At 42.9% G+C, this 15195-nt stretch overlaps 1 protein-coding gene across 1 annotated transcript in view; it reads left to right on the top strand.

Moving 5' to 3' along the window:
- LOC311042626 (scavenger receptor cysteine-rich domain-containing protein DMBT1-like) overlaps positions 1-15195 on the top strand; it is a 93277-nt gene that overhangs the window by 33501 nt on the left and 44581 nt on the right. Inside the window, exons 3-9 of the mRNA XM_084053478.1 lie at positions 1928-2023; positions 5539-5955; positions 6983-7399; positions 8492-8857; positions 9910-10227; positions 12393-12800; positions 13809-14126. Of these exons, the coding sequence (XP_083909604.1) occupies positions 1928-2023; positions 5539-5955; positions 6983-7399; positions 8492-8857; positions 9910-10227; positions 12393-12800; positions 13809-14126 (2340 nt within the window). The remainder of the gene's footprint in view (positions 1-1927; positions 2024-5538; positions 5956-6982; positions 7400-8491; positions 8858-9909; positions 10228-12392; positions 12801-13808; positions 14127-15195) is intronic.

The raw sequence follows: 15195 nt of genomic DNA, 5'->3' as shown, positions 1-15195 counted from the left end.
ACCTTCAGTAAATTAAGATGGATTCCTTCACCGTCTTAAGACTGAACTTGGGAAAGAAGGAACTGAAAGGGCTGAGTTGACAGCTTTCCATTTCCTGAATATATCATAAGCGTTAACAAACTTGCAGATGATGATTTAGTAAGCAAGAAAACCTTCAGTAATTAAGATGGATTCCTTTTTCATCTTAAGACTCTGTTTGTTATGTCTTTTACAGACAATACTTGGTCTTCAGCCATCTGGTAATTATGTAATGAATAATAATAATTATGATAATAACAATAATAATAATAATAATAATGATAAATGACATGTGATAGTTGGTCATATGATATTTATTTGTGGTCACAGTGTATCTTTCGTTCTATAGCTGTAGGAACTGTGTGTCAATGTCAGTCATACCTTAATCATGTGCTTATAATTATCTATTGTTTAGTAGGCCACATTTTAAATAAATGAGGCATTAAATGATTTTTATAATAATTTTTTTAAGTACAGTTAAGGTTTATGATTAGGTGTTTTACATACTGATTACTCAGTCAACCGGCACTCAACCATGAGCGACAAACATCTGTCAGCTCCCTCTACTTCACCGGAGAATTCACAGGAAATATTTGTGTGGACAAAGTTAGGCAAATTGAGAAACTAACAACAATGAAATACCAAAAAATAAACTGCAGGCTTAAAACATTTAGAACGTTGCAATTTGGATTTGCTATTTCTTTTTTGTTTTACTGTAATATCACAGTGCTTATATTCATAACTTTCCCTAGACTATATCATGGTTGAGTATATGATTTCATTTTTAGGAAAGGCTTAAAGGTTGGTAAGAATTTACATACTATTTGGTCGTAATTTCATGTCAGCAATCATATTGAGATATGAAATAGTAACATTGAAATAGTTTTTTTTTCAACAAAATGATTAACCTTGTGTAGTACTAGTGAACGTCATTATATTCTATATAACCTGTATTCATGAAGTTACTAATCATAATCACAACTGCCAAAATGAATATCCACATGTAAAGAATGACTTTATGAATAATTGCTTTCACAGGTACAACCATCCTCAGCTGTGAATCATGTCATGATCAGGCTAAATGCCTGGAGTTACCCGTCAAAACAGAGAGAGACGACACCTTCTTCAGCCAATCAGTCTCCTGTGTCTGTAAAGATGGCTTTGTCGGTGATGGCCTCACCTGTTACGATGTAAAGCTCTGCAGTGATTCCTCCTGTTGTCACCAAGGTTACAGATGGTCACCAGAGAAAGGTTGTGTGGATATTGATGAGTGCTCCCTCCCTGAGGCACCCTGCACCCATGGGTCTCAGGTCTGTGTGAACACACCTGGCTCCTTTGAGTGCCTCGTGCCTCCCTCCAGGGCCAAAAGATCTGTGGTTCAGTTCTCCTGTGGCAACGTGGTTTGTCCATTAGGTGAGGACTGTATCAACTCTCGCTGTGCAGATCCCTGTGATCACTACACAGTACTGAATGACACCTGGAGAGCGACAGATTACAATGATGGTATTGGTAACCTGCGCTGTGACAACAATGTCAACTGGCAAGGGTGGTATCGACTGTTCATGGGGAAAAGCAGTGCCCAGATACCAGAGACATGTGTGGAAGAAAATCGGTGTGGAACATCTGTTCCTCTATGGATGAAACAGCCTCATCCTGCAGTGTCAGATGGAATTGTACAGCGCAGCACCTGTGGTAAGTGGGATGGTGACTGTTGCCAAAAAAGTTGGACCGCACCTCCCATCCATGTCAAGAACTGTTGGAACTACTATGTCTACAAGCTTCTACCACCAACCGGCTGTCATGTAGCCTATTGTGCAGGTAAAGTAGTGTTGTAAAATTGTTCATAAAATATGAATCTATGATACTATAAAGCTTGTTCGTTAGCATTAAAGTTTTCCACTTTCTACAGTAAACTCCATGATATCTACAACACCTCTGAGTCCGACCACAGGAACACAGATCACTGCTACCCATCCACAGGTCTCTGACAAGCCAACACCAGAGGGTAAAAAAATAATTTTATATATCCTGTATCATGTATAAGTTCTCTCTCCTGATTGGATCAAATTGGTATCCCGACCTGAAAATGAATTTTCTTTTTACTAAAGAGACACGGAGACACATGTTAGTGAACAAACACAACAAGATCACTTAAAGCAACTTTAACCATATGAACCCTAGCGTCCAGATTCTGGCCATGTCACATACAGTAGGCGAACATTCGACAAAAATATCAAATTGGCTATTTCTGCGTTTAAATTTAAATAGAATACCCAAACACAAATTCATGATACTAGACTGGTGGGCATCCTCCTACTCAGAAACAATGTAAGTCCCATCTGTCGTTCTGTGTCCTTTTTATGCCCATATGGAGATCAGTGTTGCCAGATTCTGTGAGAGAAACAAGCAATCAGGTCTAGGAAAAACAGCCCAAAAGTAGTGACTATGGGCCACATGAGCACTTTAACATATACATCAGCTATTTAAAAATAGCAGATCTACAAGCTCACAATGCGTCGCGATGCGACGCATTGTGAGCTTGTAGATCGGCTATTTTCAAATAAAACCTTTCGGGGAAATTATAATAAGCAGATCTGGCTACCCTGATGGAGATCTCTGTATCAGTCTGATGTCATCAGTATGCCGAAATATGGGTGGGCCCATATATTGGAAAATCGGTGGGATCGGTGGTTCTGGACAACTGGATCTCCATACATGCCCATATACACAGTATGAGCATATCAGTCAGATATCCGTACGACTCGACACCGGGCACCGCATGTGCTCTAGTCCTCTAAGAGACATGTGTCGAGTTTGAAGTCGTCTTTACCATATATAGGTATGACCATATATGAGCATAGTGGTCGGATCATCGGTTCTGGACAACCGGATCTCCATATATGCCTATATATAAGGGCATATTGACCCCAGGCATACAGTAGCACTCCCTCGGGTCGTTGGCGACACATGTGTCGAGTTTGAAGTCTGTTTCAACGGACACTTGGCGCATTACTCCCTCTGGTCCTCTGCAATACACACGTCGAGTTTTCAACTAGTTATTATTAAGCACCTTTTATTTAATATTTCACTGATCAGAAGTTCAAAACGCTCTAAAGGTAGCTAATGTATTGCTATTCATAAATATCTGTGTGTGTGTGTGTGTGTGTGTGTGTGTGTGTGTGTGTGTGTGTGTGTGTGCGTGCGTGTGTGTGTGTGTGTGTGTGTGCGCGTGCGTGCGTGCGTGCGTGCGTGCGTGTGTCCTAAATGTAAATGGCCTTAAGACCTGTGTCAGATTTACTGATCCTGAAATGGAGAAGAAGCAAAGAAATACTTCTGCTGTAATAAAAGAGAGAGAATACTCGCAACAGTGGATGTTTAAGAATCCCCAAAATATAGGCTAAATTTAACCACTGCTCTTAACACATCAAGTGCCAGAGGTTTTTTAAAACAGGGAACATCCAGTGCCAGCGTTTCTTACCGTTTATGCCGATGTTTTTAGAGTTGTAGACGCCTCCACGAGGACCCCGATGTAAACAAAGGGTGCGTGCGTGATGGTCGAGGGTCCCGTGTAACGACTGGAACAATAATATTTCTAACACTATAGCCGCCATTGCAGAGTGAAAATAGCCGATCTACAAGCTTACATGTGTCTCGTTGCGGCACGTTGTGAGCTTGTAGATCGGCTAGATTGGCTGTAGGTGTATAGGCCTAAAAGTGAAAAAAGAGGGTAGTACAGTGGTGTGTTTGACTAATTGAGGGTATAAGTGGTTGAGATTAAACTATTATGTTTTCTAAATTATATTGAATTGCAAGATTAAAAAAATAAAAGGACAAACGATAAAGCTTTGAAGATCAAGCCTAGTTTTGTATAAATCTTTTTGAATAGATTACTGTACTCGTGCACAGTAATTAAATTCAAGTGACATCTCTGCGACGCTCAGTATTCTACTTGCTGTGCACGCATCCATTTGCATCTCCACATGTTCATAAATCAATCCAAACGAACAAAAGTATTCCAATAACTCCTCAGGATAGATCAATAAAGAATCCATAGTCCTAGAAATAATTTGACAGGAGTTAATCCACAACTCAGCAGCAAAAATAAAAATCTCACTGGTACAATGACTCATTGATAGATATTACTGTGCATATCCACAAGTGATTGTGGCATGCAGTTATATATTCCACAAATAGGCCTAGGCCTAGCAAGATAGATATAAAATATGGTCCATCATAATCAGATTTCAATTAGTATAATAAATGGTAATGGTCATAATATCTAGCATGTTTTCATTTAATTTAATTCTTCAAAATTATTTTTATAGCAAAAATAGCCAATCTACAAGCTCACAAGCTGTCATGATGAGGAATAATGATGAGCCTATATACTTTGATGTATAATTAAGTATATAGGGCTTAAGTAGTCCTTTAATGGCAACCTATATGATGTTTTAATGCAGACTAATAAAAATAAGGCAACATAAACACATAAGAATGTATTAAGTGTGGAAAGACTCATTGGTTTGTGATCAGATTGACTGCTTAATGAATAGTTAAGGCAATAGGATTAGTTAAACCTGGCTGTTAGCCTGGTGTGGACCAGGCTAACTTCACAGCAACATTTCCATGGTAACAAATGTGGCATTGCTGTCATGAAACCGAGTCATGGATAAACATAACCAGATAAACTATTTCAATGCCAGAGCATATACATTAATAAACTCACCCACTGCCAGCGATTTTCGTGTTTTATAACCTTTTCAACTGGTCACAGAAAATGTTTATGTGTGTAGACACAAAGAGTGTCCATGGCCGATCACCGGAGGGGAAAAAAATCACCTGTGAGGTAACTTTCCTTGTCGCAGGCACACTGAAAAAAGCATCTTTTGTCAAAAATTCACATCTTTCCCACCTCCCCAATTGGCCACAGAACATTTGTATATATTATGATCGCTTGTCAGACGGTTGGTAAACACAACGGGGATCACTGTTCGTCGTGCAGAGACATTTTTTTTAATTTGCGCCCTAGGTAAGCTTTCACGGGTTTTTATTCTTACCAATTCGGCACCCCGAATGATGCCCTAGGTCTCCTATAGGGTGCCGACCCTGCTAAAGGGGTGCTGGACTTGGATCAAGCCTATCATAGATGTATTTTATCGAGCCAGATACAAAAGCAAAAGTCAGACTCGATAAAATACATCTATGATAGTCATGATCCAAGGGCAAGGGTAAAGGGGTGCAATGCTTTGACCGGTGAGGAAAGGAGGTTCTGGCAAAACAGGGAACAGACACATGTCGTGCACAGATAGACAGTCCAGCGAACTGTTAGAGGACTTTTGCCTTTCTTAGTCCAGTGTAGGCTGCATAGTAAAATCCTCAGTGTTAAGGCCCAGTCACGTATGCGCTTCAGAGGTGTCAGTTGTTCGCTGTGTTCACTTCCATCCTATAACATTATATTATAATAAAGCTTGTTTTGGTTTAAATTCTGAATGCTGTTTGCTGTCTTTACACTTTCTACAGTAAACTCCACAACATCTACAACACCTACGACCACATCTCCAGGAACACAGACCACTGTTATCATTCCACTGGTCTCTGACAAGCCAACACCAGAGAGAGGCATTCGACTGGTAAACGGAGGGAACAACACCTGCTCTGGCAGAGTGGAGATCTACTTCCGTGGACAGTGGGGGACAGTGTGTGATGATGGCTGGGACCTAAATGATGCCCAGGTGGTGTGTAGACAGTTAGGGTGTGGTGGGGCCCGGTCAGCTCCATCCAGAGCACGTTTTGGACCAGGCAGTGGGCCCATCTGGTTGCATGAAGTCCGCTGCACAGGCAGTGAATCAGAGCTTGCACGGTGCTCACATGGAGGGTTGGGAATGGGATCCTACAACTGTGTTCACGATGAAGATGCCGGTGTTGTCTGTGATGAAGGTAAACATGAATATAATCATCAACCATCCTTTAACTCACTCACTCTCTCTCTCTCTCTCTCTCTCTCTCTCTCTCTCTCTCTCTCTCTCTCTCTCACACGGAGGAAGTCTAGAAATCCTCTGTCCTTGTACTGTAGTTGTTGTGGGTGCGAGTGTCTCTGTATTTCATTCGATGTTCTAGTTTTAATAATTTGATCATTTCCACATCTCTGTATACTAATGTGCTCATAAGATACGTGAGAATGACAGTAATGGACATGTAAAGCACTGTACAATAAAGTTCTCATCTCCATATTTTAACTTTTTCCGTTTTTTTCAGTAAATTAACGCACTACTTGATCATACTACAGCGTCACAAAAGCAATACTAGCATATCTGCAAGCTCGAAACACAGTTCGAAATGACGCATTTTGACCTTTTTTTCCAATGTTAAGTCTCCATGGGCCACATTATGCATCACGAGATTCGGTCTACACCTTGAACGCTGAAAGCCGATGCTAAAGGCTAGGCCTAGATCTAGCCCAATTTGCGCCCTAGGCAAGCTTTCACAGGTTTTTATTCTTACCAATTCGGCGTCCCCGAATGGCGCCCTAGGCGCTATAGGGCACGCCGGCCCTGCTAAAGGGTGCTAGCCTTGGTTCAAGACTATCATAGAGGTATTTTATCGAGCCAGATACAAAAGCAAAAGTCAAACTCGATAAAATACATCTATGATAGTCATGATCCAAGGGCAAGGGTAAAGGGGTGCAATGCTTTGACCGGTGAGGAAAGGAGGTTCTGGCAAAACAGGGAACAGACACATGTCGTGCACAGATAGACAGTCCAGCGAACTGTTAGAGGACTTTTGCCTTTCTTAGTCCAGTGTAGGCTGCATAGTAAAATCCTCAGTGTTAAGGCCCAGTCACGTATGCGCTTCAGAGGTGTCAGTTGTTCGCTGTGTTCACTTCCATCCTATAACATTATATTATAATAAAGCTTGTTTTGGTTTAAATTCTGAATGCTGTTTGCTGTCTTTACACTTTCTACAGTAAACTCCACAACATCTACAACACCTACGACCACATCTCCAGGAACACAGACCACTGTTATCATTCCACTGGTCTCTGACAAGCCAACACCAGAGAGAGGCATTCGACTGGTAAACGGAGGGAACAACACCTGCTCTGGCAGAGTGGAGATCTACTTCCGTGGACAGTGGGGGACAGTGTGTGATGATGGCTGGGACCTAAATGATGCCCAGGTGGTGTGTAGACAGTTAGGGTGTGGTGGGGCCCGGTCAGCTCCATCCAGAGCACGTTTTGGACCAGGCAGTGGGCCCATCTGGTTGCATGAAGTCCGCTGCACAGGCAGTGAATCAGAGCTTGCACGGTGCTCACATGGAGGGTTGGGAATGGGATCCTACAACTGTGTTCACGATGAAGATGCCGGTGTTGTCTGTGATGAAGGTAAACATGAATATAATCATCAACCATCCTTTAACTCACTCACTCACTCTCTCTCTCTCTCTCTCTCTCTCTCTCTCTCTCTCTCTCTCTCTCTCTCTCTCTCTCTCTCTCTCTCTCTCTCTCTCACACGGAGGAAGTCTAGAAATCCTCTGTCCTTGTACTGTAGTTGTTGTGGGTGCGAGTGTCTCTGTATTTCATTCGATGTTCTAGTTTTAATAATTTGATCATTTCCACATCTCTGTATACTAATGTGCTCATAAGATACGTGAGAATGACAGTAATGGACATGTAAAGCACTGTACAATAAAGTTCTCATCTCCATATTTTAACTTTTTCCGTTTTTTTCAGTAAATTAACGCACTACTTGATCATACTACAGCGTCACAAAAGCAATACTAGCATATCTGCAAGCTCGAAACACAGTTCGAAATGACGCATTTTGACCTTTTTTTCCAATGTTAAGTCTCCATGGGCCACATTATGCATCACGAGATTCGGTCTACACCTTGAACGCTGAAAGCCGATGCTAAAGGCTAGGCCTAGATCTAGCCCAATTTGCGCCCTAGGCAAGCTTTCACAGGTTTTTATTCTTACCAATTCGGCGTCCCCGAATGGCGCCCTAGGCGCTATAGGGCACGCCGGCCCTGCTAAAGGGTGCTAGCCTTGGTTCAAGACTATCATAGAGGTATTTTATCGAGCCAGATACAAAAGCAAAAGTCAAACTCGATAAGATACATCAATGATAGTCATGATCCAAGGACAAGGGTAAAGGGGTGCAATGCTTTGACCGGTGAGGAAAGGAAGTCCTGGCAAAACAGGGAACAGACACATGTCGTGCACAGATAGACAGTCCAGCGGACTGTTAGAGGACTTTTGCCTTTCATAGTCCAGTGTAGGTTGCATAGTAAAATCATCAGTGTTACTGTAAGGCCCAGTCAAGTATGCACTTCAGACGTGTCAGTTGTTCGCCGTGTTCACTTCCATCCTATAACATTATATTATAATAAAGTTTGTTTTGGTTGAAATTCTGAATGCTGTTTGCTGTCTTTCCACTTTCTACAGTAAACTCAATGTTATCTACATCTCTTCCAGGACCACAGACCACTGCCATTGTTCCACTGGTCTCTGACAAGCCAACACCAGAGGGAGGCATTCGACTGGTAAACGGAAGGAACACTATATGCTCTGGCAGAGTGGAGATCTACTTCCGTGGACAGTGGGGTACAGTGTGTGATGATAACTGGGACCGGAATGATGCCCAGGTGGTGTGTAGACAGTTAGGGTGTGGTGGGGCGCTGTCAACATCCAGAGCACGTTTTGGACCAGGCAGTGGGAACATCTGGTTGGACGATGTCGGCTGCACAGGCAGTGAATCAGAGCTTGCACGCTGCGCACATAGAGGGTTGAGAATCCACAACTGTGGTCACGATGAAGATGCCGGTGTTGTCTGTGATGAAGGTAAACATGAATCAAACCATCCTCTCTCTCTCTCTCTCTCTCTCTCTCTCTCTCTCTCTCTCTCTCTCTCTCTCTCTCTCTCTCTCTCTCTCTCTCTCTCTCTCTCTCTCTCTCTCTCTCTCTCTCTCTCTCTCACAGAAGAAGAAGTCTAGAAGTCCTCTGTCCTTCTATTGTAGTTGTTGTGGGTGCGAGTGTTTCTGTGGTTCATTAGGATCTAGTTTTAATAATTTGATCATTCCCACATCTCTGTATACTAATGTGCTTATAAAATATGTGAGAATGACAGTAATGGACATGTACTGTAGAATAAAGTTCTCATCTCCATATTTTAACTTTTTCAGTTGTTTCAGTAAATGAACGCACTACTTGATCATACTACAGCGTCACAAAAGCAATACTAGCATATCTGCAAGCTCGAAACGCAGTGCGAAGTGACGCATTTTGACCTTTTTTTCAATGTTAAGTCTCCATGGACGACATTATGCATCACAGGATTCGGCCTACACCTTGAACGCTGAAAGCCGATGCTAAAGGCCAGGCCTGGATGTAGCCCAATTTGCGCCCTAGTTAAGCTTTCACAGGATTTTATTCTTTCCAATTCGGCGCCCACCGAATGGCGCCCTAGGCGCTATAGGGCACGCCGGCCCTGCTAAAGTACATCGACTATCGTAGATGTATTTTATCGAGCCAGATACAAAAGCAAAAGTCAAACTCGATAAAATACATCAATGATAGTCATGATCCAAGGACAAGGGTAAAGGGGTGCAATGCTTTGACCGGTGAGGAAAGAAGGTTCTGGCAAAACAGGGAACAGACACATGTCGCGCACAGATAGACAGTCCAGCGGACTGTTAGAGGACTTTTGCCTTTCATAGTCCAGTGTAGGGTGCATAGTAAAATCCTCAGTGTTAAGGCCCAGTCACGTATGCACCTTAGATGTGTGAGATGTTCGCCGTGTTCACTTCCATCCTATAACATTATATTATGATAAAGTTAGTTTAATGTTTAAGGTCTGAATGTTGTTTGTCCACTTTCTGTTTTTCCACTTTCAGAGGGAGACATTATTCGACTTGTCAACGGAAGGAACACCTGCTCTGGCAGAGTGGAGATCTACTTCCGTGGACAGTGGGGGACAGTGTGTGATGATAACTGGGACCGGAATGATGCCCAGGTGGTGTGTAGACAGTTAGGATGTGGTGGGGCGCTGTCAACTCCATCCAGTGCACGTTTTGGACCAGGCACTGGGCCCATCTGGTTGGATGAAGTCCGTTGCACAGGCAGTGAATCAGAGCTTTCACGGTGCACACATGGAGGGTTGGGAACCCACGACTGTGGTCACGATGAAGATGCTGGTGTTTTCTGTGATGAAGGTAAACATGAATACAAAAAGTATCTTGAATCGCGTCATATTGTAGATCTGTTTTTTTTTTTATACTTTTGTGTGACGCTGTAGTATGATCAAGTAGGCGGGCATTAATTTAAGAGAAAGTAACAATTTTGGACATATGATGTTTCCACCCGACAGAGACGACATTCAATTAGTTTGTCATCTATTTAATTTTTTTCCCCCGATGTTAAAGGTAGGGTAAGTGATTTTCTTTGGTTAAAATGTATGTTAATTAGCTTTATATTCTGATAGTACTCATTGCTATAGAGTGTTTGCTCAGTATCAGGAGTCTGCTTGGCTCTCCAGCTCTTTATTTAACAGAAAATGCATTCAGGTCAGGATACCAATTTTATCCAATCAGAATAGAGAAGTCAGGCAGGATAAAGATTAAACACGTGAAATTGGAAGTGATGACACAAGAAATGAGCAGACAAAATTGGAACGGCGAACACTATAAAAAATGTGCACTGGGTGGAAGATGCTGGTGTTGTCTGTGATGAAGGTAAACATGAATACAAAAACTTGAATCTTGAATTGTGTCATATTGTAGATTTGCTATTTTTTGTACTTTTGTGTGACGCTGTAGTATGATCAAGTAGGCGGGCATTCATTTACGAGATAGTAACAGTTTTCGACATAATGAGGTTTCCAACTGACAGATGCGATATTCAATTCCGTTTTAATGTATTTAATGTTTTTTCCCCGATGTTAAAGGTAGAGTAAGTGATCTTCTTTGGTTAAAATGTATGTTAAATAGTTCTATATTCTGATAGTACTCATTTTTATAGTACTCATTTGTATAGAGTGTTCAGTATCAGGAGTCTCCATGTCTCTCCAGCTCTTTATTTAACAGAAAATGCAATCAGGTCAGGATTTCAATTTTATCCAATCAGACACTATAAAATTCAATTCAATTCAATTCAATTCAAAGGGCTTTATTGGCATGAGAAAACATACGTTTACATTGCCAAAGCAAAAAGCACAATACAACAATACAGCAATACAATCAAGACAAAAAATGTACATTTGAAAGTCAGAATCTTCAATAGATCAATTTCTATGTACCAAGATCACTGGGTGCAAATATAGTGCAGGAATATACACAATGATTCGTCTTTAGGGTGGTTGTGTTCCGTTCGATATCCTTCTCCTATCACAGCAGCTCACGAATCTTGCTGCTGTGTTTGCACATTGTTGTACTTCGCCCAGCAGATATGGGAGTTTTTTGTCATTGGTCATGTTTTCAAAATCTCTGTGTGTGGTTGTAATCTGTGGGAAGTATGTGTCTCTGATGTCATGGTACAATGGACAGACGGTTAGGAAGTGTAGCTCGGTTTCCACTTCCTTTTGTGTGCAGTGGGTGCATAGTCTGTCTTCTCTCGGGATACAGGTCTGCCTGTGACGACCTTTCTCGATCGCAAGACTGTGCTCACTGAGTCTGTACCTAGTTAAGATTTTTCTTTGTTTTGGGTCGGTCACGGTGCTCAAAAAAATAAAAATAAAGCTGATAAATGGGTACTCTCTACTGATTGGCTGAAATTGTGTGACCTACCTGAAAATTCATTTTCTGTTTAATAGAGCTGGAGAGACACGGAGACTCCTGTTACTGAACAAACACTATAGCAATAATTACTATCAGAATATAGTTCTTTGACCTTATAACAAAAAAAAAGTTTTAACTAAAGAATATTACTTTAAGTCTGCATGACCCACATTATGCATCACGTGATTCGGTCTATACCTTGAACGCTGAAAGGCGATGCTAAAGGGATGCAGTGGTTTGACCGGTGAGGAAAGGAGGTCCTGACTAAGTGTTACCATGTGACCAGTTCAGTGAGAATAATTATGTTGGGATGGACCGACGTTAAAGTTTACTTTTATTAAGATGTTTATGTTGTGTTTAAAACAGGAAACGGACACGTGCCGTGCACATATGGACAGTCCAGTGGACTGTTAGAGGACTTTAGCCTTTCATAGTCCAGTGTAGGTTGCATAGTAAAATCCTCAGTGTTAAGGCCCGGTCACATATGCACTTCAGACGCGTCAGTTGGTCGCCGTGTTCACTTCCATCCTATAACATTAAATTATAATAAAGTTTGTTTTGGTTGAAATTCTGAATGCTGTTTGCTGTCTTTCCACTTTCTACAGTAAACTCCATGGCATCTACATCTCTTCCAGGACCACAGACCACTGCCATCGTTCCACTGGTCTCTGACAAGCCAACACCAGAGGGAGGCATTCGACTGGTAAACGGAGACACTATCTGCTCTGGCAGAGTGGAGATCTACTTCCGTGGACGGTGGGGGACAGTGTGTGATGATGCCTGGGACATGAATGATGCCCAGGTGGTGTGTAGACAGTTAGGGTGTGGTGGGGCCCGGTCAGTTCCACCCAGTGCACAATTTGGACCAGGCAGTGGGAACATCTGGTTGGACGATGTCGGCTGCACAGGCAGTGAATCAGAGCTTGCACGGTGCTCACATGGAGGGTTGGGATCCCACAACTGTGGTCACGATGAAGATGCCGGTGTTGTCTGTTCTGAAGATAAACATGAAGGTAAAATCTTGAACCATCCTCCCTCTCTCTCTCTCTCTCTCTCTCTCTCTCTCTCTCTCTCTCTCTCTCTCTCTCTCTCTCACAGAAGAAGTCTAGAAGTCCTCTGTCCTTCTATTGTAGTTGTTGTGGGGTCGAGTGTCTCTGTAGTTCATTAGGATCTAGTTTTAATAATTTGATCATTCCCACATCTCTGTATACTAATGTGCTTATAAAATACGTGAGAATGACAGTAATGGACATGTACTGTAGAATAAAGTTCTCATCTCCATATTTTAACTTTTTCAGTTGTTTCAGTAAATGAACGCACTACTTGATCATACTACAGCGTCACAAAAGCAAAACTAGCTTATCTGCAAGCTCGAAACGCAGTGCGAAGTGATGCATTTTGACCTTTTTTTCAATGTTAAGTCTCCATGGACCACATTATGCATCACAGGATTCGGCCTACACCTTGAACGCTGAAAGCCGATGCTAAAGGCCAGGACTGGATGTAGCCCAATTTGCGCCCTAGTCAAGCTTTCACAGGTTTTTATTCTTACCAATTCGGCGCCCACCGAATGGCGCCCTAGGCACTATAGGGCGCGCCGGCCCTGCTAAAGGGTGCTAGCCTTGGATCAAGACTATCGTAGATGTATTTTATTGAGCCAGATACAAAAGCAAAAGTCAAACTCGATAAATACATCAATGATAGTCATGATCCAAGGACAAGGGTAAAGGGGTGCAATGCTTTGACCGGTGAGGAAAGGAGGTTCTGGCAAAACAGGGAACCGATACGTGTCGTGCACAGATAGACAGTCCAGCGGACTGTTAGAGGACTTTTGCCTTTCATAGTCCAGTGTAGGGTGCATAGTAAAATCCTTAGTGTTAAGGCCCAGTCACGTATGCACCTTAGATGTGTGAGATGTTCGCCGTGTTCACTTCCATCCTATAACATTATATTATGATAAAGTTAGTTTAATGTTTAAGGTCTGAATGTTGTTTGTCCACTTTCTGTTTTTCCACTTTCAGAGGGAGACATTATTCGACTTGTCAACGGAAGGAACACCTGCTCTGGCAGAGTGGAGATCTACTTCCGTGGACAGTGGGGGACAGTGTGTGATGATAACTGGGACCGGAATGATGCCCAGGTGGTGTGTAGACAGTTAGGATGTGGTGGGGCGCTGTCAACTCCATCCAGTGCACGTTTTGGACCAGGCAGTGGGCCCATCTGGTTGGATGAAGTCCGTTGCACAGGCAGTGAATCAGAGCTTTCACGGTGCAGACATGGAGGGTTGGGAAACCACGACTGTGGTCACGATGAAGATGCTGGTGTTTTCTGTGATGAAGGTAAACATGAATACAAAGAGTATCTTGAATCGCGTCATATCGTAGATCTGTTTTTAGCGGTGCCAACCGCTCTACACTTGACTTTGTCCGTATGTCCGTCCGTATGAGCCTGACGGCAAACAAGAAACACATACAAACACACGCACACACACACACACACACAAGGACCTGGCCATTGCCTATGCCATCTCTCCTCTCATTGGCCACACGTGCCACTGCTTATCAAAGAGGGCTCCAGGGACCCCCAGCGTATGTTATGTCCGTCCGCCCGTTTAGAGTATGGGATTCCAAACAGCTATAACTCCAGTTTACAGCATGCCAGCAAGACCTAATTTGATATGTGGACTTAGACCACCAATAGGGACGCGCATGAATTGCTGACGTTATCAAAGCGGGGTCCAGGGACCCCCCCCCCCGGAAGTTAGGGACCCCCAGCGTATGTACTGTCCGTGTAAGCACGGGATGAGCACGGGACTTCAACCAGCTATAACTCCAGTTTGCAGCATGCCACCAAGTTCAAATATCCTATGTGGACTTAGACCACCAATAGGGACGAGCATGAATTGATGAAATTATCAAAGAGGAGTCCAGGGACCCCCAGCGTATGTTATGTCCGTCCGTCCGTGTAAGCACGGGATGAGCACGGCGCTATAACTCCAGTTTGCAGCATGCCACCAAGTCCACATTTGGTATGTGGACTTAGACCACCAATAGGCACGAGCATGAATTGATGAAGTTATCAAAGAGGGGTCCAGGGACCCCCAGCGCCCGTATGAGCACGGGATGAGCACAGGATTTTAAACAGCTATAAATCCAGTTTGCAGCATGCCACCAAGTCCACATTTGGTATGTGGACTTAGACCACCAATAGGAACGAGCATGAATTGCTGAAGTTAGCAAAGAGGGCTCCAGGGACCCCCAGCGTATGTTATGTTTGTCCGTCCGTTTAAGCACGGGATGAGCACGGGAATTCAAACAGCTATAACTCAAATTTGCAGCATGCCACCAAGTTCAAATATGCTATGTGGACTTAGACCACCAATAGGGACCAGCATGAATTGCTGAAGTT

The sequence above is a fragment of the Gymnoscopelus microlampas genome, assembly GCF_963454915.1.
Source record: "Gymnoscopelus microlampas genome assembly, chromosome: 3".
NCBI classification, from domain to species: domain Eukaryota; kingdom Metazoa; phylum Chordata; class Actinopteri; order Myctophiformes; family Myctophidae; genus Gymnoscopelus; species Gymnoscopelus microlampas.
Note: the sequence above shows the minus strand (reverse complement) of the source record. Positions and strands in the feature narration are given on the sequence as shown.